Below are 23,591 nucleotides of genomic sequence, written 5' to 3'. Positions count from 1 at the left end.
AGATGAGATCCCGTCCTTTGCTTTGGGCCACAGCCTACAGTTACTGCATTGTAGGGATTGCCCCATGAAGGAAAAAAGCTTCCTTCAAAAAACTATACTGAGAATTTTTACACTGAGATGATCTCTTGAGAGGATAAAAAAGTTGAGTAGTGAAAGGAAACATTACATTAAAACATAACGTGAAACATGACATTTCTGTAATGTTCAGAACTGTAGTAGTATCACTTAACTGACTTCCAGAGATTGATATAAGTAATATTTCATGGGTGGTGCTTTGAAGGGTTTTACCACCTAAAGTCTGCTACCATGTGTTCTCTGTGATTATCAAGCCTGCCAGATATAAATTAGTTTGGATATTTGCTCACCTGCAGTATGGAAGGATTTTCCCAGCACTGAATTGCAGTATTTGGAAGTTTCTCTCTTGTATTGGCAAACCACTTGAATCAAGTGCAGCTAAACCTATAACAATTATAATACCTAAAAATGCTATAATAATCAGAAGCATTTGTGAAATTATGTTTTCTGTGATACCTGCACTGATTAATGCCATGTGATTAATTAGGAATTGCAGTATCACAACTGATCCCTCTTGGGCTACTATTGCTGTTTTACATATAGGAGTAGTAGAAGTCACTGTGGTCAGAACCAAAACAAATACTGAGTTCAACACCTGACTTCAGCTGTCTTTATTTAAAGAAGAAAGTAGTTTCACCTATTTGCAAAAATCCCCTTTAGAAGCTGTTTTACTTTGCTTCCAGTCAGGGAAGATAGATGTGTTCCTGGAAAGATTATTTATTGTGGGCTGTAGTTTGCAAGCATAGCACTTTTCATCTAACCATGCATTATGCTTATTGTATTTCTCAGCCTCCTAAGTAGAATGCCTTATTTGTCTGAAAATTCACTACAATTCCCCTAACAGGCTATGACTGTATCTGTTGGATTTTTGGCTTGTTATACTGAAATATGTAAAAAGGGCACAAACAACATTTCATACATGTACCTCCTGGATTGGCCAGTTTTCTTGGATAGAATGTTTAAAATTACAGAGAGCTGCCATTCTCTCTGTTGACCTTGGGCAGAAAATTACTAAAGGGAAGTGAATGCAAGTGGCTGAACTGTTTGGCTTCCATTGACAGGAGTAAATAACCCCAGAGTAGTTTTTAATGTTTCACTACAACCTTACAGTTTTGAACTAGATGACTTAGCTGAAAATGTAGTTGTTGAAAGCATTGCTATGATTTAATGGTCAATAAAAGAATTCTTAGATCTTCTTTATATGTTTACAATGCTAGTGTTTCCTCTGTCACTTTTTTCCAGAGATCGATTTATAGGCCTGTGATACTGTTGGCATTTAACTGTGCCAGTCTATTGTCAGTATTGCCAATTTATCTATCTACACATGTTTAACAACTTGCTGCAATCACCTGGATTTCTGACAGGAAGGTTAATAGTGTGATAAATACATGGCGTTTTCTGGGATGATTCACCATTTCCTCTAATTGTTCCCTGTTTTAAGCATAAGCTTGTTTCTGGATGAGCAAATAAGAATATAACAATGAGAAATACATTTAGGAAATGTATTTCTAGGTGCTCAGTGTAACTTTAGAAAGCTGGTCTGTAGACTTGGACTGTTGGAACAGGTTGTGGAAACTGAGCAGCAACAAATATCTCCATGCACAATGAAATGGTCATGTTGTACTTTCCTTTCCACATCCAAGATAAAATAGACTTTAGGAGCAATCACTTCAAGGGGAAAGCTCTTGAGACAGTGAATTAGGGGATGTCCAAGAAAGTTTAAGAGTTTATCTGCAGAAAAAGTGCCGGGTAGCAATGCAAAGGAAAGCAAATGTCCAGCTAGACTTGAACTAAGAGGTGGTCATTGAGGGCCACAAGTAGTGCTGCTGCAATATTAACAAACGGAGACTAAAGAAGGAAAAAAACCCTGCTGCTGAGTGGAATGGGTGGTATAATTTCCACTGATGCAGAGGTTGAGTTCCTCAAAGCCTTCTTTTCCACCACCAAGGTCTACTAGCTGTTTGTACCTACAAAGAGGATACGGGGAGGAGAGGATCAACCAGTAGTGGATTGTTACTGTGTGGGGACTGGGTGGTTGATAGCAGCTCTCTCTAGAAATTGCTGGCTGTCCTGTTGGGCAGTAGGCTGAAGATGAGCCAGCAGTGTGCTCTGGCAGTCAGGAGGGGTACCAGTGTCCTGGGCTGTGTCCAGAGGAAGTTAGCTAGAGGAAGTTAGTAGATTGAGACTATCAGTTTTCACATGGTATTTACTATCTGGAATATTGTGTTAAATCCAGCTGGTGAGCCACCAACATTGTTGGATTGAACACATTGCCATGTGAGGAGAGGCTGAAGGCCAATCTGGAAACCAGGCAGCTTCAGGGGTGCCTAATCATAACTTTCTAACCAAGAAAGAAGGAACTGAGAAATCAGGTTCTTTATACACGTGGTGGGAGGAACAAGAAACCTCCATGAGCTGAAACATGGCAAGTTTTCACTACAAGGGTAATTGAGCTCTGGAAGAAGTCGCCCAGAGAGGCTGTGGAATATGGCCCTGTGGGATTTCCAAGACTCAGCTGCATTAAATCCTGAGCAACCTAGTCTGACCTCAGAGCTGATCCTGCTTTGAGCAGGAGACTGAGCTGTGAGCCTCTGAAGGTTCCTTCCAGTCTGAGCTGTGCTGTGTTTAGATCCATGTCATACAGAGCCCGTAGGAGCTGCTTTGGCTTTCAGGGTCCTAAAATATTCTGGGTACCCTTGTTACCTGAGAATTTTTGGACAATTTGTTTAAAATGACAAGCTTCCCTTCACTTAAAGGGGGAATTTGAAGAAATTTGGGTATTCACTGACATTCAATGTTTTTAAGCAAGAATGTACTGCGAATTAAATTCAGAGTAAGATTTAATATTAAAAAAAAAGATTTGCAGAATGAGAATTGTTTCCATGACTAGTAAAAAGCGTACCTGTTACCCCCAAATCCAATTCTCTCTTACCTGCTCATGTAAACTAAAAAGAATGATTAATAAATTTTATTTGGAAAAATTGAGTAAATTCTAACTTGATGATTTAATACTGCAATGATGCTTCAAGAAAAAGTAGAAAACTTGCATGGGGATGAGACTCTGTGAAGGGATACAAAAAATGAGGACAGTGGTCAGTTTCTAGCTTCACCAGGTGTGCTGCTGCTTTGGCTGGGTATGCAGGCTGTTACAACAGGATGTGGGTTTGTGCCTTGGGGGCTTGTCTGTGTGTGCTGGGGGGTGAGTGAGTGGCTGCTGGTGGTCTCTCAGGGTTCCAGGCAGACACAGCTGGGCTCCTTCCTCTCAATCCCCGTGGTGGGAGCACCCAGGCTGTGCCAGGCGGTTGCTGGGTAGGAGTGAATAGCTGCAGGCCTGGCCCAAATGTGCCTGCCACTGCAAATGAAAGAGTTTGCTATGTGATCCATGTTTAGCTTGGAGTTAGGTAGGGTGTATTAGACTCTCTTTCCAATTCTTTGGGGCAAAATGGTTTCTTTGATAGGTTTGCCCACATGATGTTGGCAAGGCCAGCTGTAGTACTACACAGATACTTACTGGCCTCTCACAGTGAGCTGCATTCATGTTTAGCATTAAACCCTGGCACCCTGTTCTAAGTTGAATTGCTTGCATAGTTGGCATAGTCTTACTGAAGTAATTGCTGATGTATGGAACAGTGTTTCATGGTAAAACACTCTTTCAAGTGCCTGAGTCACGTTAGAGGCATGTTGTCTGGAAACTGCTGAAAGAGATTCCTTGTTGGTTTCCTTTGTACTCTCATTTCCTGAAGAAGAATGAGGGGTTTATTAATTTTCTTTTTGTGTAGACTGACATAGAATTGTGGTGGCCCTCAGTAGGACAGGCTGTGTCCTAGGTTAGCTGGGAAAGGTATTAGTGCTGTGGATTGACACACTGACTGTGACTCAGATCAAATGCTTTCCCCTTTGTGTAGCTGACTGCCAGTGACACACTTTCTGATCCGTGCATCAGGAAGCATTCTGCTACATGATGAGCACAGGAAAATAGTAGAAGGAGATTCTGTCTTGATTTGCTTAAAAAAGGCTTTTCTTAGATCAATTTTCTTTTTTATGAGCTAATATGCTGTTAACTGTTTTAACAAAATCATGCTGCTTTGTTTGGAAGTCTTGGAAACCAAAGGCAGGGTTTACAAAGTATTGGCAAATGTATGCAGGAATTATCTGGCTTGTTCTTAATTTTGCTGTATAAGTTGTTAAACAAGTCTGAGGAAGACCAGTGCTGACAGGAGGCTGGAGTATTTGTCTGCCAAAATAACTTCTGTACAGTACAGCAGTAGTATTCCACAGAACAGTGTGAGAGAAAGGACTGTTTTAAGTTGAGGTCATCATCTTAAATGGGTTTGAGTTCTGTAAGAACTGAAGTGGCAGTGCCTAATTTAAAGCAAATCAGCATATTACTTTTCTCCGTGGTGCAAACTGGGTAACTTAGGTAATGCAGACGCCAAGTCAGAATTCTGCTTTTTCTGAAGCATTAGGACAGCAGCCTGTGAATAGGGCTTAAACTGTAGCCTGATAAGTTGTGGCACTTCACAAGAGCTGTCCTGGAGTAGAGAAGTGGAGTAGAGGAGTTGAGTCAGTTTGCCTGAAATGCTTCAGTTATGGCCTGGATTTCTTGTGCTAGCACGTGTGTTGCTCTTGGGAAATGACTGAAATTTTTACATTGTTTTTCATGTTTCGTCCTTGTCAACCCACCCAAATGAGCCAGTTTCTTTTGTCTGAGTGCAATAATCCCTTATTCTCCTACATGGCATTAAGAAGTTTAAATCCATAGGTTATATTATTCAGGTATGTTGAATTTTGATTAGAGATGTTGAAGGAATAAAACATTATCTTTAAGGTGAAGTCAGACAGCATATTTTGTTCTTCACTGTACTTTATCTTATGTTTTATCATCTGGTGCTGTAGGCACGAGCTGTTACTCACCCCACTAATGCTTAGTTTGTTCTTAATTAAATTGTTGATGGAGAGTGTTATCTAAATCTTAGGTATGTCTTATGTTGAAATGATGAATTTATCAGCCAGTTAATAATTGTGCAGGTTATTGGTTTATAACTTAGAGTAGTAACTAGACTGAATACTGGGGTGTTGGTAGGGGTTTTTTAGTTTTCCTTTGGAAAGGAATTTTTTGTCTTTTAGAGATCATGATAAACGTAAAATATTTAATTTCAGTTTTTATTTTTTAAGGCAGTGTGTATGTTGACCTTAGGTCATGTCAGTATCTTTTTCAGGAGGATAAGCATTTCAAAAAATGGGGTAAGAATGTTCAGAGATAATTGAAGGAATCTATTTCAAGTAAATATAAGCAGAGATGAAATGATTAAGGAAATAATTTTAGATGTAGTTATATACTTACGCAGGATCTCCTTGCTAGCAAGTTCTCGTGTACACTGAGGTGTTTTGAGTAACAAATCTAGATCATATAATGCATAAAAACAAATAATAAGATTGAATTTACAGTTGATCTAAGTATACAAAAACCTGCAGATCCTTAAGTTGACAGCTGTAAAGGTGGCAGTAGTAACTGAAATTGTTAGTGGACATCCGGCTAGTGTACAGATTCTACAGCTGAAATAGTAGGCTTGTGTGTGATGAGTGGGTTGACTGTTGAGTTTGAATTACATGGCATGTTTTGCTGTTAGTGGTGGGTGGCTCAAGTCAAGACACTCAGGTGGTGAACTCTGGTATTCAGTTTTATTGGAGTGTCATTGCCTAAAGAAAAGCATTAGAAAGTTCAGTTTATTAAACTGAAATTTTAGATAAGGAGCAAGGAAATGTATAGCAATAATGTTAATATTTTTCTTGCCATAGATAAATACACAAACGATTAATAGCTGTTTTTTACAAGAGTGATCCTTTCTATTACTGAGTTTTGCAGTTACAAGATTTCTAGCACGTCTCCAGGCTTGTATGCAGCCAGGAAGGAGACTGTGTTTTTAAACTGTCCTCTGATCTGGGAACAGTTGCATCTGGGTATTACATAGGATTAAGTAGCAATCATTGTCAAAGCCTATTTGGTAGTAAATCCAGGCAGAGCAACTGTTAAGCAAACTGACAGTCAAGAAGAGGGTACAGGCAGAAGATACTCATTGACAAAGATGACTTGGATTTGGAACATGTACTGTACCTTTTTTCATCTGACTGCTCAAAGAAGATGGAAAAATGTTTTGACTTGGAAATAGAAACCTAGCATTTATGGAAACTGCATCAAATTTACTGGGTTCTTGAACTCAAATCTGAGTGTTTTGAAATAGGGATTCAATTTTCCTGATAAGGCATAAGGATTTAAATTGCTGCTGTTCCCAAGCACTGTTTAGTTTACCCATTTTGTTGGCCGCAGACGTATGGAGTCTCTGGGGGTATGAACAATGTGTTCTTATAAATGGGATGCAAAACAAAAAACTGGTGTACTGATACTTCTGAATGGTAAGTCACTTGAGTATTTCTTGAACTTTGTGTTGTACTAGCATATTATTGTATAATACTCAAAATGAAATTGAATGTGTAGCTATAATGTGGTAAAATCATCTCTAGTTCTTAGTTAATGACCTTGTAAGATGGAGAAACAGAAAACATAGCTATGGTGGGTGAATTTTGACAGTGCTTGACAATGTGTCAAAGCAATTCTGTATTCTTTTACTCTCCAAATAGATGTGGGTAACACTTCATGTTTTTAGTATGATGTAAGTGATAATGGCAGCTATGGTATTAGGTGTCAATCAAAATAGTGTGCTTGTAATATTAGTCATGCACTGAAGGGAGCATAAATGCAGATACTGAACTCATTATGAAGAAGGAATGCCTGTGGTGTGTTCAGGGCAAATACCACTTCCAAGTAAAGGAAGAAGACTCCAGAGATAAAGGATGTACACAGATAAGCAAATAGCTGCCTGTGTCAAAATAGCATTGCTCACCTGACAACTATTTGCTTAAAGATGATCTTTGAGCCAGTTGTTTTCTTGCTCTAATGCAATTCTTCTTCTAGTGAGTGAAGAATTCAGAGGATGGCATTGTAGCTGACTGGTGTTATGCAGTAATTCTGGCCTTTGTAATTCGATCCGTGGCTTTCCGACAAGTGCTCCTGTCTGCTGTAGGTTAATATTATTGTAATGCAGGGTTTCCATGATGCTTCCCTTAAAAAGAAATAAGCATATCTTCTTGGAAACAAAGAGAGCCACTGAAGATCTTATTCATCTGAAGACTCTAGCTGGTATATGACATAGAGTTAACTTTACACATAACACATTGGGCATGCTGCAGTTTGTTCAAGTCCAAACTCAATTGAGCTGCTGATGTGTGGTACCCCTGAATAGAAATATATGGGTGCAGTTGGTTTATGTAAGTAATTTCCTGTGTGTTTATTGGGCTGGAATTTCAGAACTTGTTTAGCTCAATGATCAGTTACTAGAACCAGCTCTTCACTAATACACTGCTGTCCTACTGTACTTTATCAGTGTGCAGAGATACCAGGCATGTGTTGAATAAATAAACCATATTTTCTCTTGGGTTTTTTGATTGTCAGTTTAAGCACAAGAGACTTTTTTTTAAAGTCCATATTGTATTTATCTTTTGCTGTGTGATAAGGCATATGTGTTAATTATAGGCAGTCACTTTGTTGATATCCCTGTGCCTTCCTGCTAGAGGTGCACATTTCCATGTGGATGGAGTGCCCTGGTGTTGACCAGTTACCGTCAGTCTGTCCCTTAAGGAAGACAAAGATGAGTAATTCAGCCTACATTTTTTTAAACAATATAATATGTCAAGTGAGTTACAGATATTTGACTTAACACGGTAATAGTTGACTACTCACACGGTACTGATTATTCAAACTAAGTATCCCAAACCTGCTTTTGGTGATTACTGTAAAACTCTGGCTTAAGCTGGCACTGCCACCAAAAGGGAATGTTTGCTGTATTATGCTTGTGACAGTGCAGTGCATGGAAATTGATGGAGCCCATTCCTTGGCTTTTGGTGTGCATACGTTTGCCCCCACAACCATTTCATGAGCTATCTATAACTGTTTGCACAGATGTTTGTACCAGAAAAAACAAAATATTTTTTGTTTCATAGTGGACTTCTGAGTTGGCTTTTAATGGTTAAGCCTTAATGCTAATAATTAGCTACCTCCTTTTTAGAAAACTACAAGTAACTTTCCTCTAAATCTTTGTCCACTAGCTGCTAATATTTGCTTCCTGCCTGCCCTATCTGTATCATATTGTATTAATATGTTTGCTAGAAGTTGTTACAGTGTCTGGTATAATGAAGCCTTCAATTCAGTTGTAATCTATCTAATAAACTACCAGGTAGCAACACTGGGCTGAACTGGTGAAATTGAAGCACACTAGAAAGTTTTACTTCCTACCTAGAGGCTCTGTAGCAATTCTTTCTTGCTATAACTCTAATCTAAGAGCGATTCAGTTATTTGGATATAGCAAAGCAAATATTCAGTGGAGATAAGGGACTATTATTCAGAATCATAAACCATTTCAAACAGTTCAAGAGCATCAAAAACCAGGAAACCACAATAAACTTGACTGTCACATTTAATTGGAAGCCTTTATGAGAAATCAAATTTTTAAATACCAATGCCTTTTAATGTGGAATAGTATGATCTAAATTGGAAAGATAAAAAAAATCTGATAAGGTCAGGGAGTTTATATCCATAGAAAGTCATTGAGCCAAAACCCTGACATATGACACTTAAAAAAATCTGGATGCAAGAACAGACATTTGAAAAGTGATTTTAATGGCAGTCAATTACCCAAAGTGGTCAAAAGCAGGCCTTCTGTAAGGATGGGATTATCTCACATCTGCCAGCAACCCTCACATTTGGTAGGCAACTTAAGCTTCTGTTATTGGCCCTGTTTCAGAACTCTTCTGGACTCATTCAAGGTATTTTCTCATAAATCCAAATAAACTTCAGCCTTGTTGATTTTTGAATCCTAAGTGAACTTTCTTTACAAAACTAAGCTCTCAAGAAGGCAAGCAGAGATGCTGGATTATGGTGCTGTAACTTAGGTTCTTAATGTTATCATGCATATCATTATTTCAAGCATGAATGACAGAGTAAGTCCTGTTAGTTCAAGGTTTGGCTTCTTACAAGTCTCAAATACTTCTTCATTGCTTTCCACAGATGTTGTGATGACAGTACCACTTTAGGTCTGCTTTGAAACCAGGGCATTTTTGTTGCTGCTGATAGTATTAGTGTTCTGACTAACATATCCTGCTAGCTTGCTTGCTGCTCCTTCTTTCAAGGGTTAGAAGCCACGGAGTTTGTGCTTGATGCTCAGTTACTGAATTCAGTTACAGAACTCAGTTGACACTGGAAATGTAGTGATTCAAGCTAATTGGGATAAATTTGAATACAACTGAGTTCTGTGTGGTAATGGACTAAGTCTTGTTTCTGGTTCTTGTAAGAATGGGAGTACACCAAATCAGAGCATCTGCTGGAGGAAGGGGTCTCCAGACATCTCGTACTGCTGTACATATACTTCAGGTTCTGTTCAGTAAGTTCTGGACTAGTCCTCCTGATACACGTGAATGGATAGTAGATAAAATGCTCCATCTGCTTTTACTACCGTTACAGTCAGGTACTGCCAATGAACTGACCAGCATGAGCAAGGCTGATGTGGTGGTAGTGGGGATAAAGTATATCAGGAGAACTGCATGTAGAAAGGACTTGGGAAGAAACATTTTTGAATATCAAATGTATTATTTGATGCTGGTTGTATACACTTGTGCTGAGTTAGGGAAGCATAAAAAGGAGGCTGTTAGATGTATCAGCTATGAAAGCCTTTGGGGGAGTCTGTCCTGGAGAAGTTGCAGTCCAGGTCTTGCAGTCTAACTGTGCTCCGGTACACTTCCCCCTGTGTTGAGTCCTGAATATATTCGTTATCCGTCTATCCCAAATGGCTCGTGCTGAAAAATGATGTGATGCTACTTCCTATTCAAGCTTACAATAGCTGCCAGGGAAAAAAAGACTCAGTAAACCTCTGGCATCAGTTAATATCACAGGATTTTTCTTTTAAATAATAGTAGATATGAGAGTTGGCAATTTGATTTGCATGTCAGGGTACTGGAGCTCCAAAGCAAGTAAGAATGACTTGTGTACAACAAAAGTGGCTCTGTACCAAAAGCACTTTAGTAAAGAATGTTTCTTATTTAATAATGTGCAAAAAAATTTTTTTTTGCCAAACTAAACAATATAGCAACTGTTGCTGTACTGATGCCATAAACTTGTGTTTTGGTGGGATGAGGAGGGTTGAGTATGTAAATAATAAAGATGAAAACAGCTTTAGAGAAATTCAGCTAATTCCCCTTTTGTTACTGTTCTGCTCTACAGAAGTTAATATTTCTAATTAAGCTTGCTAGGTCACTTAGAAGTACACCTATGGACTGCTAATTGGTTTTAGAGTTTAAAATCTTCACAGACAACTTTGTGAATCTATAATGATGTCAGGAAGTGAAGACATGAAGGCAGAGGCATTGTTAAAATCGTACCTAGTGCTTTTAAAACACATTGTAGACTTCTGAAGTAATGGATTCATACACATGCCAAAGTACTTTGCTGCTTTTTAATGCAATTAAAATGTTAGCTCCTATTGTTGTCTCAAAGAGCTTTTCCAGGAAACCATATGCATTTAGAATTTTTTGTAGAGTGAGTCAGTGTAGTAGAAGACCAACAAACCCATTTTAATTGAGCTTAAATTAGGCCAGTTTTGTGAACTTAATTAAAATACTGTAACTTCCAGTGGTTGAATCATTGTCATTATTCTGATTTGCAGATGGTATCACATGGTATCTATAGGATACTGTACAATGCCTGGTAAGTCTCAGCATGTTCTTTAAAGGCATGGATCAGAGGAGCTTGAACATGCCCCTGTGAGGAATGCCCTCTCTTGAAATAAAATAATACAGAAAACATTTGCTAGTGTTGATATTTAGCAGGTAGCTTATGGAGGTGAATGGCTGGATAGTTTGGGCATGTAGCATCTTTGTGTTACCCATGCTCAAGAAGACTGAAAGATAAAGCTGATGGATGAATACTTCTTGTCTGTGCTAGCAGAAAATAAACTATATTTGTTACTTCAATGGGAGCAACCAGATCAGTGTCCATAGTTATGGTGTTAAAAATTTGAGCATGCAGTAGTGAACGCTCACAACTCTTAGGCTGCATTTGTTGTGCTGGCAAGTAGCAGGAAGTAGTAAATTGCAGTCAAGTTTAAATAGCTTTTTACTAGTTTGGTCTATAAATTGGGCAATATTTCATACATGATCTTTTTTTAAGTTGAATGAGAATTTGATTAGTGTGCTTGGGAGTACAATGCAGTGCCCCTACTTTCAAATAACTGTTGTTCCCCAAGAAATATTAATATAATTCATTGTAAGAAACATTACTGTAATAGACTCCAATTGTTTGACAATGCATGTGAATATTAAAGCTGTAGAAACAGTTATCTGAATGTCTTTGGAGCATTATATGTGCAGATTTCTGTCCTAAATAACACTGGGAGCTGCTTGCTTTGTCTTGTCTGTCTTGGTATTGCATATACTACATATCCTTAATAAAAATGAGATTGAAGCTTATTTAGTCATGACATGAGGACAGGTGAGCTTCTGAGAAATACTGGATTTGGGTGCTGAGTTTGGGATTGTGCTTCTGACCAGAGTCGTGAAAGTGCATTTATAGTAACATGTAGCAGTTTGCAGGAATGGAACAAAGTGAAGGCAAGATGTTAATCTTTTCATTGCAGTAACGTGGGTGCTGAGTAAGTTGGAGTTCACGAAGAAAACCCAGCCTTGATTTAGGTTAAATTTGTGTACTTCGGTAGCTGTGTTAAATGTAGCTCTAATGAGATTCGGGCTGCTTGCCTTTGTCATCTGAAGGAGATAATCTGCTAGAACAAATTTGATAAATGAAGAATGAAATCTCCCTTTCTTAGTCGTGACAATCTGCAAAATCCTTTCTGTTTATTCTTGTCTGAAATCCGTTCATAAAGCTGAACGTGCTAAGGGTCTTTTTCTTTCTAATGAAATTTCCCAAAGGGATCAGGAGGGGAGGATTTTCGGCAGTGCGGGGAGAGGAAGGCTGACGTGACTCCAAATCGCTTCTTTTCGTGCCTCCGTGCGGTTAGGGGGATGGATGCGGGGATGGCTGCGGCTCTGGCAGCTCCCCCGAGCTGCGCGGTGGCTCAGCCCTGCACAAAGGCAGGGGTGATGTAATGCGTGCTGTAATGCGCTGCCGGCTGCGGTGCAGGGGAGCCGCGCTGCTGCTGCTGCTGCCCCGCGTCCCTGCCGGCGCGGCCAGCGCTGCCTCGCCTGCTCTGCCTCCTATTGTCTTCAACGCAGCCTTCTTTCTTCCTTTTTTATTTATTTTTAATTAATTAGCGCGGCATGTGTGGTGAGAACACACACCTGCTCCGAGTAATTCAGGCTAGAATTTCTAACGTAATCCATGAGCAAACGAAACGTGTGTTGGACATCCCTTTTGGCGTTCCGTGCTAATCTTGCTCTCCCTTAAAGGCGGGGATGGAGGGAGACAGGTTGCTCTTAGCAACCGCTCACGTACTGAAAGTGAAATACCCAAGCTTTAATTCCCCTGCGGACTCCTCATTGCTACTCTCTTTTTTTTTTACAAATTGGTTCCTTCTAACGAGTAGCATATGTTAATCAGTGTTTTAAGTAAAATCAGCTCAGTAAAGAGATAGAATAGGGAGATGCTCTGATGTAAAAGTTCATTTGCCCCCTTCTAAATGCTTCTAACAGCCACACATCTGAAGTTTAAGGGTGGCATAAAACAAGCTGGAGACAATGCTGTCGTTTGGCTGAATAGGAACTTGACTGGTTTTGCAATGCAGGATGAAGAAAAGCATCTCCCCCCCCCCTTACTCACATAGATCTCATGTATGTGCATTGTAATGTGTTAGAGAAGCTGGGATTCATCCTACATTTCCTGTGTCTCAAGGCATTTGGAGCTCAAGCTACTTACAGCTGCAAACTAATAAAATGGGAATTTGAAGGAGTGAAAGCTCTGCACAAATCACATTATTTGGCATACATCTTGTTGCAAATGGCTAGTTTTTCCACAGAAGGAATATGAAATATCCTGCAAAGAAAGAAACAAAGGGAGGGAGGAGGAATATTCAACAAAAATGGTCGCTTAAGTACTAATGTCTCAAAATATGAATTTAACTGAGTATAATTTTTACATACGTATTTCCATAAGGTGATGAAAATGTTGTAAAAGTGTGTGCATATTTAAAAAGAAAAAAGGGTGGAGAACAGGAAAAATACCATAACCAATAAATGTCTATTCTTGGGATCTATGAATGATAGAAAGCCCAAAAGGAGTACTTTATGGTATAAAAAGGTATTTTTACTGAAGAATATGCAATCTGGTTTTGGGTGTTTTGATTGATTTCAGGGCTGATGGAAATAGTTCTTCCTATTGTTGCTCGGGATGAAACAATACAGGATGATTTTCAAGCTGTTTTTAAGTTGCTTATTTTTACTGCCCTTGCTGTAGTCTTCATCAATTTCACTGTGGAAAGAGATTTCTCCAGATGGTGGTTTGGAACAAGAGCCAAAGGACATGATCTAAAGCATTATGTTCCAGCTGTTGCTGCACAGAATTTAGAAGCTACTGCCTTCCACTTGGTCTGTGTTTTGAACAGCAGAATAAGTAAGACTGCTTACAGATCTTGTTGTTTAAACAACTGTGTGTTAAACCCATTTTTTATAGGAGGCTGGGCACCCTCCTGATAGCCCTGAGAGTGTAGCATGACCCCTAAGCCATGCGTGTCTGTAGCAGCAGTGAGCAGGGTAAGTGTCTGACTGCAGTGAGAGCTGTGGGCTGCTGATGGACACCCTGACAAAAAGGTTTGCTACCTCAGCAGGGCAGTGAATTGAAGTATCACAGCACTTAGAGATGGATGAGCAGTTCCCACCGAAACAAATGAACTTCCAACAATGTCGGCAGGGCAGCAAGAACAAATTGAACATAGCTAAGGGACAGAAAAATTTAGGAACACATCTCTTCTCATTTAGAAGGGGCAAACCGGTCCGATTTTGATTGTCACATCTTAAGTTGCAGTTGGAAAATGGACGCTTGTACTTCTGTCTTGCACGTTTCATAGGATTGAGGGGTAATTCAGGTCGGAAAGGACCTCGCAACATGGATAACTCTAAGCTTCTTGTTGCACACTTAGAAGGAAATCACAGATTTTTAGCAATGATTTAGCATTTGGAATTTTCCTTAACTTAGATTCTTAAGACAGCTCTTCAACAGGTTTTGCAGCATACACCTGAGGTGGCTAATTTCCTGGTAATTGCTCCTAACTGAGGAATAGCTGAGTATGCCAGCTTCCAAGAAAAGCAAGGTTATTCAGTCTGTGAAGTTGATCTTGTCTGAGTATTTGCTGTCAGCTAAACTAGCAGTCTTCTCTTGGCCCACATCTCTCTACATGACATTGTGCTTCTCCCATAATTTGCGGAGATGGGAGGTGTGTCCTCCTGTCAGGACAAAGCAGAGAGCTGTTGAAAATGGTAAGAGAGAACCTCTTAACACTTAGCATATATGCCAAAACCTGAAAGTGACTTAGAGCTAGTAACCCTCTAATGAATCTCATTTTCTTATTTCAAGGCAATTTCTCAGCTGTCTGCTTCTGTGAAGTCCTGGTTGCCACTGCATACCGGCTCAATACAGATGTGGTGCAGTTCCCCACAGCACGTATAGAGAGTGCATAAAATGCGAAACAAAATGGGAATAGGAGGGACATTTCTGTCAGCTGTTGTGATTCAAGTCAGAGTTTGAAGGTATAATGTTTTTTGATGAGTGGGTCTTGAGCCTGATCAGAGCTGGAGGGAGTCAAAGGTGTACTCCTGTAGTTGCTTTGAATTCAGTACTAGGATATTAGCATTAAATTGTTACATTGAATATTTTCTGTAAGCTCATGACTAAGGCTGCTGGCACAACTCTGAAATCATACCACTTCCATGGTATGCCCCTAAACTGTATCCTTGTTGAAGTCCCCCAGTGATTTTAGAATCTGGACTGAGAAAAATGAATGAATAAATGATGAATGACAAGGTTACTAATGTTGCCCAGTGACCTGTATGCCATGAAAAAAACTGCTGATAGTTCCTTGTTAGCTCTAAGAAGAAAGATCTGCGGTTTTAAAGATGCCATAACAGGTGTACCTAAAAGTTAGTGTTCCTGAGATGATTTTGAAACTGGTCATCTGCAAGCTCATGGAGCTTGAGAAAAGATAGGAAAACTGCAGTGTTTGCCATAATTTTCCTGAATTCTCTTGCTTTGTTGCAATGTGAAAGATGGTGTGAGATTTCTGAGCAGCACTGCATGTAGGCAATGTCTATAATGGGAAGCAGTAACAGTGCAGTTGGTGAATTGACAGCTCTGATTTTCCATGAATCCTTTACTTGCATCCAGAAGTTAAGCCTACCATAAAACTGAAATTGGCACTTTGAATACTTGGGTTAAAATCAAAGAAAGCTATCAGTAATTGCATAAGTGAAGTAACTTTAGTTACCTTTTGCTTGCCTTTGCCACTACTTTGGGGTATATTATCACTGATGGGGTTTTGCCATTTGCTGCTTATGAAAGTTCAGATTTCTTTATCACCCTTGTCTTAGCAGTCTGATTTAATTTATAAATCCAAACACTTAGGGAGTTCAGCAATCATTTTTTCTGAATGTGATTAAAAAAAAAAAAGAATCTAATGATTCTGCTGACTTAATTATACTGGTTTCTCTGTGGTAACTTCAGAATAAGAATATAAAAGTTTTCATAATGGCTGCTTGTGAATCTCCTCATATCTTTTTTAAAATTATTTCTCACTGATTATTACCTTATTTAGTAATCTACTCACTGATTGATTTTTAAAGCCTCTCCATATTAAAATGGAGAATAGGAACCTGCTTTGTGCTTTCTTTCTGGACACTTGAAAAATGTGGGACATAGTGTGTAAGTTATTTGCAGCTGAGGTTTATCACACACAGTTAACTAATAAACAAAGTTGAATAAACCTGTCAGATTCTGGTATTTATGATCATCTTTAAAATCTTCTGGGATGTCATCATCTTGTGATATGGGGAATGAATAAGAGCAAATAATGAAATCCTAATCAGTCTGTAATGCACTAATATAATTACATTTGAGCTCCTCTATGCCTCTTTCCCCCCCTCCTCTTCTTGCTTGATTAACTAAGAAGCAATTTGTCGTGAAATGTAGGATAGTTGTACAAATAAAGGGAGAATAGCTCAGATTTCAGTGTCATGTCATTGATGTAAGTCATGCTGTGAAATAGAAAAAATGCTAAAGACATCAACATCTTGGATTCTTTTTGCTTAAATGTTTATTAGCTGCAGTTTAGAGGTTTTGTGTTCCAAGATAAGGCTTAACACAAAGGGACTGACCAGTGGATGCAAGGAGTTGTGGAGAATGATTTGCAGTTATGACTGCCTTGCCTGGATGAAGGGTGCTGGTGCTTTGGTTGCGAAACGGTGTCCTTCCTACACATGGAAGTTGTTCTATCTCTTGACTTTTAACAGATATTTCTTTTCCCTTAAGACTAACCTAGGTCAGTCCTGTTGTTTCCTAGTAATAGGTAATTAGCAGTTCTGAGTGCAGTTTCTATGTGGGTTTTCTTTTTTCCTTCCTGTAGATCTTAGCATAGCATGTGGATTTTTGAGCAAAAGTCTATTGGATTAGGTCCACTGAAGTGAATAGAGTACTCTGTTAGAAAATAAGTCACTGAAAGATGTTTCTTCGATTCAGCATGGGATTTCTGTCAAAGAAGAGGTGGGTATTGGAGTTGGGTGCTAGAGTTAGCAGCCTGGCAGTGGAGGCACTTGCTTTCTGCTGATGACACAACAGGGAGTCATCCTGAAGTCCAAAGAGAGCCTAAAGCATGAAAGGAATCTGCGCTGAGTCTGGCTTTTTTTTGTTGTTGTTGTTTGTGCTTGTTCAAAGGTATTGTTTTTATTTGCCAGGTGAAAAACAGTTGTGTCATTAGGGGAGTGAGTTTTTAGGATGAGAGCATTCCCTTTTGGCATTTGTGTTTTTCTTCAGCCATGTTTCAGAAAAATTTCAAGTCAGTTGTGTGTGACAGCAATGGATGAATGCATGGTCAACATTTTAGCTAAGAGATGCTGCTCTTAGACTCAATTTCTGAGTCTTTTTGTTGTCCTGATTTCTGTTCCCATATTTTATGTTGCCATAACTAAACGATACACATCACTGAAGCTACTTTTGAAGTAAAAGCTTGAGCATTCTTGGGGAAGCAGTGCTTCTTGGAGAAGCTTTTTTCAACCTTGGTTTGTAGCACAGTTCTGTAATCAAGTTGTTACCTTAAAAGATGTGTGTGAGGTAATTTATCTGCTCCCCTGAATTGTGTGGCTGACTAGTTACTGATCTTTCAGTGCAAGACGATTAGCACAGTTACCTCGTTTCCTTCAGCCTCGGCATTAGGCTAATCCTGCATTTGTCTGGGTTGTGTGAATTGCCACACTGAGTACCTATTTCCTGTTACTCCTCTAAAGGTGGCTTTCTTCATGTATTTCAAGGCCTCTGGGAAGTTTCAGCAAGCTGGGTATCTGGGGAGCAGCTGAGTTCCCGGACTGCTGTGATTTCTGGGCAAAAGGGGCCACGTTACACAGGGTTACTCGCTGTCCTCCAGGACAGATGGACAGGCAGCTCTGCAGCCAGGTTGTCACCGTGGGATTTGGGAACGTTTGCAGTCCAAATGAGAAGGGGCTGTCCTGGCCGTTCATAATGGGCTCTCTGAAACCTCACAGGGTGATATCTCTATCCCAAAATGTTGTCTCTTCATGGGTCTTTAAACTTGGATAAAATTGTATATTGCATCAAAATATCTTAGCTTCATACAGCATGAGAAAAAAGGTTAATACAGACAAGTCTGCTGAATCTGGCTAATTGATGGTGTCTTCAGGCTCTGAAGTTGTGAGGGCAAAGAGAAAATGGTGTGTTTGTGGGGTAGACTCCTTAATTTTCCAATGTAAAAAATGTTTAGGTGACTGTTTCTTGATTCCATGTTGTAAAGATCTTTAGTTGTGTGATACAGCATTTAAATAGCTGGTTTTTGATAAGGTTCTGTTTAGTAGGAAACTGTATATGATAACTCAAGGGATTGTGTAATTGTGTAATTCTTCATGAGGACTTGGGGGAACCTCCTATATTGAAATGGACTACATCATTGTGTGTTACTTATTCTTCTGAATATACAGAAGTTAATTATTAATTAGCATAATTTGAGCTTCTTCCCTCTTTGCTGGTAGTTAGGCAATAGCATGTGTAGGGTGTATGTTACAACAGAAGGGCATCTACTCCCTATTAAAAATGCAAAATGAGTATTCCTTTAATAGGTATTGCAAATATGAAGGACAGTTTTCCAGTTTAAGACTGAAACAGTCTTTAAAAGATGTAGGACTTAATATTGAAAGCAACACTTTTAAAATCAGAGTGCCTTATTTTGGGCGGAAGAGCCTAAATACCATTGGTACATGTTGTGCTTCCAAAGGAGAAGCGTGTGCAGGGAACGATACCTGCCGCGGTGGGGATCGGGGGCATGGCTGCGGTGGGGCTGGGGGGATCGAGATTGCCGTGGGGAGCGGGGGCATGGCCGCGGTGGGGTCGGGCATGGCCGGGGAGATGGCCGCGGTGGCCGGGGAGATGGCCGCGGTGGCCGGGGAGATGGCCGTGGGGGTCGGGGATGGCCGCGGTGGCCGGGGAGATGCCGTGGGGGTCGGGGATGGCCGCGGTGGTCGGGGACACGGCCGTGGGGGTCGGGGATGGCCGCGGTGGCCGCCGGTGCGTGGCGGGGCGGGAGCTGCGGGCACTGCGGCGGCACCGCGGCGGCGGGAGCTGCAGCCGGCGGCCCGGCAGGGATGACATCACCCCCCGGAACATGTGATGCAGCCGGCTGGCGCGGAGGATGCTGAGCTGTGGAGGGAGAGATTGGTGCAGATATTTATGGCATTTCATTTGAGTGTGGTAAATGCCTTTTAATTTTTTTTTAATTAAATCCTCAAATCCTCACATCCACGAATGTTTTGTGGAGAAGAGGCTTTCAGAAGGGGGAGGGAAGACCCACCCCAAGCCCTTAAGGCCTGCTTATATTGCTGGTTTTTGTTTTATTTTTTGCTTCGTTGGAGATAAAACCGATACTTTCCTGCCGTATTCACCCTCTTTGCTCCCCAGCATTCTTTCATCTGTTGTAATCCCTACAGTCTTTTCAGTTAAGCTTTAACACTGCAGAACTGGAATAAAAATAGACTGTTTAGAGCAGCAGGAATATGATAATCCAAGGCAGTCAGCCTTAAGGATATGCAGATGCAGAACATGAGCCAAGCACTAACGTATTTGCTGGGGTGTTTACCTTGAGCGGCCCCTTAATAGTCAGAGAAATGTTAGCTGAATGTTTCTCGCTTCTTACATGCCACAGGCAAAGTAAAACGTGCAGCTACTGCGCATCATCATCCGAGGTGAAGGAGTTTAAGGGCTTAGAAATCTGAGCAAGCAACTGCGGTAACATCGGTGTCTTGAGTAATTTTGAGCTAAGAGAGACAGCAAAGTACGGCACTAGTTTCTGCATGCTTTTTAGGTGAGGAGAAAGTGTTTTCTACCTCCGAATTTACTGTAAAGAAAAAGAATTGCCATGGTTGATATGAAAGCTGAGCATGCTAAATTGGCATTAAGCTTATGGTGGGTAGCTCAAAGCACATAAAAAAAATATTAACTCTGGAAGTATGCCTGTATGCCTTAGCAGTCAACTGAAGCCCAAATATTTCAAGGTGGAAAAGGGCATTTGCTGCCTTTTTAGGTGATTTATTTAAGCCCAGGCTTTTTCTTAAAGCTATTTAGAGTTTTAGTCCATAACAAACAGAAATGTAGTAGGAACAAAACTGTAGGCAGTTTCAGTAAAAGGCTGATGGCCATAGCCAGTTCTCTGGAGGAGTAATCATGCATGAGGTTCCTTTTGCTGTGTCTTAGAATCTTGAGAGCCTAGGTGCAAACATGAAAGCAAACCCTGCTCTGCTTTGCCAGTCTGGAGTTGCTGTGTAATTGCAAAATACTGTCCATCATGTAGAAACCCTCTATGCTACGTGGTTACCCAAGGAACTAGTTTTCCTGGTTTGGCCTTTCTGAGAAAGTGTACTGAATTTTGGGATTGTTTTTGGTCTGTGGTGTCCATGGAAAAAACAAAGAACTAGCCAGGGAACTTCCATCTGGCTGGAAGTTGATTTGTTTTGTTTTCTTTAGTTTGCATTCTGTGAGGGCCGAGACCATGCCCTGGTTGAACACTTCAGTTATGGTGAACTTGAGGGACCCATTGCTGACATTTGTCTGACCACATGTTTTAAAAATCCCCAGTCATGGATAGGCCATAGTCTTCCACAGGAATCCCTTGAGCTGTTCACAGTTCTTTCCTTTACAAAATTTCCTGCCATCTAGTAAACCTCTTGCTGTAATTCTAAGCTTTTAAATTCTGTAGGCTTTTGTCATCAGTAGGCTTTATGTGTTCTGAGGACTGCCACCACATGTTCCTGCAGTTCTTCATGCAAAACAGATGCACAGATGATGACATGCAAACACCTGACCATCTTTGTCCCTTGGGTGTTGTGCTTGGGTCTATTTCGAAGGGTAGTGCCCACAGCTAGATACTGTAGTGGCACAGAAGTCTCAGTACTGCTCTCTGGAGTAGAAAATCTCTGATGTAATTTACATGTGAGATGCCCTAAAGTATAGGTCTTATATTACTTGATGACACTGGTTTGATACCTTCAAGTTTTAGTTTAGAAATGCACAGCTTTTTCATTTAAGCTCAGAACCTGAGACCAAAGGATATGAAGCATTTGGATATTTTTGAGGAGGAAGAGTCTTAACAGCACTTTTGTGCTTCAGTAGTTATAGAGAAGTAATGAGCTTCCCACTTACCCCAGCAGAGGTACTTTCTTTGAGTATAGGATTATTTTAAACAACACATGAATCCAAACAGACCAGGAAGGGTTGGACAGAGAAGTTAGGTGAAGATGTGTCACCCAGTTCCTCTTGTAAGATGAACAAAATCAGCCTAAATATGACCAATTCTGTATTGTCTAGATGAAATATAAAGGAAAAAAATGCTTCCTAAATCTTCCTTGTCAAAGAAGGAAGAACTTCAGAATTTGGCCACAGCATTAGAACAGTAGAAATAGGAAGCAGAGAGGGCGGGACAAGCTGGTGATGTGCTGCTTTGCAACATTGACTGTAATCACTCACCTTGGGGGCTGTATGGTACTCCATGTGTGTACAGAGTTAGTATGTTAAAATGTCCTCTGAGTTGCAAAATGCTGCTCCTGTCAGGCAGCAGAAAAAAAATCTGCTTACAGAAGTGATTTAAGAAACATTGTGTGTAAATAGTGTTGGGGATTTTTGATGGGTCTTTTTGTGTTTTTTGAGTGGGTTGGAGTTTTTTGATGGGGTTTTTTGTTTGGGTGTTTTTGTTTGTTTGTCTTTGTTGTTGTGGGATTTTGGGTGGGGTTTTTGGTTTGGGATTTGGGTTTTTTTAATGGTAATTGTTCTAAGCATACCTATTTCTTATAGCTTGATACTCTTCATCCCTGCCGGGAAAAAAAAAAAAAAAAGAAAAAGAAAGTGGGATTTGCAATGCGTAAAAGCCACGGGATCCATATGGTAGTTTTTATTAATTGATTAAAACGCTAATTCTGGAATCTTGTTTTCTAATGAGGCTTGCTAACAGGCCATGCTATTTGTGTTAAGCTGGTCAAAGTGATGACTTGTCCATTAATATATCTTTAAAGTTTAGTTTATTTTTTGACAGACTTTTATTGTAAGGTTATCTTAATTCCTGTAATCATAACATTCAGAATGTATTCAGAATTTTTCAGTGCATTTATTAAATGTAGAAGTTGGGCTTGTCTGTGTTTTGACTAATCATCTTCTCTTCTTTTTTCAGGGTTTCGCAAAAATGATGAAATGAAGGCTATGGAAGTATTGCCTATTTTAAAGGAAAAAGTTGCATACCTTTCAGGTACAGTTATTTTCTCTTGTAGTAGAATGCCCAGCTGTGTTAGTAGCATGTAAAATGATATTTTAAATAGCTTAAATGTCATTACAAAATTCATGGAACGCTATGGCAGCACTGATTCCTGTTGGATATCCTAAGCATAACATTAACATTTTGAAAGGCACAATAAAGGAGGTATTTGTTTTCTTGAATGTGGAACATTGTTAGTTTTTGTCTTGGTCTTGTTAAGTCCTGCATTCCCTCTAGCCACTCATCATTATTTACAGTAACTTAGAACCTGCTGTACCAATGTCATATTCCTTTTCTTACTTCTAGTTCTGCTGATGGGGAATTTTATAGACATGCCTTTGTTATTGACCCATCTGCAGCATATTCTGGAGAAATATCTGTTGCAGAAGTGAATTACAGTTGCCTGTCTTTTGAAGCACACTTGGTATTTTCTTTGTGAATTGACTTAGGAATTGTAATTGTAATACAAATTAGTGACTTGTAAATTTAGGAAATTCCAGCATGCACATTGAAGTGGTTGGTTACTGAACCAGGAATAGCAGGAGGATTGAAAAGTGGGATTTATATGAATTAGTATCATAACATAGTCTATAACTTTATAAGTAACTTTACTTGGTGGAATGATGGGCTGAGGTGCTTATTTTTGTAAACTGCATTTTAGTATGACTTTCTGTTGGGATTAAACAACATCATTCTCTCAGCCATAATCTTAGTGTCAAATGATTTAGAGAGAGTCTCATATTTGCAAGTGGTTTTTTGGATAATTTTTCAAGAATGACAGAAGTAAAGCTTTTGTCTTAAATATTGAAACACATGAAATTATTCCTGCAGTTGTACTCTTTAAGAGATTTGCTGTGCATAGATGCTGACACCTGCAAGTACAGCATATAGTACTGTATACTATATGCTGTATACTATATGATATTACTTTATCTGTCCACTCTGCCGAGTAAAGTAGAGGTACAAAGCAAAAAGGTGTGTGGGTGAAGGTTTTTGTTTGTTTGTTTTCTTATTTTTGGGGGTTTTTTTGGTGTTTTTTTTTTTTTTCTTAAAAGTTCCTGGCAATTGTAATGAGCAAGACCAGTTTTCATGGTAGCATAGTAACTTGGGAGTTGTAGTGCTGGTGAAGACTTGCTTAGAACTCTTACTTTGAGTAGGAAAGAAGAGGAGAAAAGGGGATTAAGCAGAATTTTTCAATCCCTCATTACTTTTTGGACCTTGTCTTACGTCATTGAACAAAAATGAAGTCAGTTTTCACTTCAAAACCTCTGAATTTTTAAGTTGTCTGGTACTTAGTTTAGACCTCTTAAAAGGGATCTGAAAAATGATGGGTTTTTCTAATGTTAATTTGTAAGCAGATGGCATTCTGAAAGGCATTAATTCAGTGAAAGTGAAATGGGCCAAATGAAACATGAACATAAATTTAAGGAGAGATGATAAATTGTGAACCAG

General features: G+C 39.7%; 1 protein-coding gene across 1 annotated transcript in view; it reads left to right on the top strand.

The window, feature by feature from the left end:
* Window positions 1–23,591, top strand: part of TRIO (trio Rho guanine nucleotide exchange factor) — a 248,319-nt gene that overhangs the window by 46,163 nt on the left and 178,565 nt on the right. The window contains exon 2 of the mRNA XM_059485968.1: window positions 22,059–22,133. Coding sequence (XP_059341951.1) covers window positions 22,059–22,133 — 75 coding nt within the window. The remainder of the gene's footprint in view (window positions 1–22,058; window positions 22,134–23,591) is intronic.

Source organism: Ammospiza nelsoni, chromosome 1 (genome assembly GCF_027579445.1).
Source record: "Ammospiza nelsoni isolate bAmmNel1 chromosome 1, bAmmNel1.pri, whole genome shotgun sequence".
In the NCBI taxonomy this organism is placed as follows: Eukaryota; Metazoa; Chordata; class Aves; order Passeriformes; family Passerellidae; genus Ammospiza; species Ammospiza nelsoni.
Note: the sequence above shows the minus strand (reverse complement) of the source record. Positions and strands in the feature narration are given on the sequence as shown.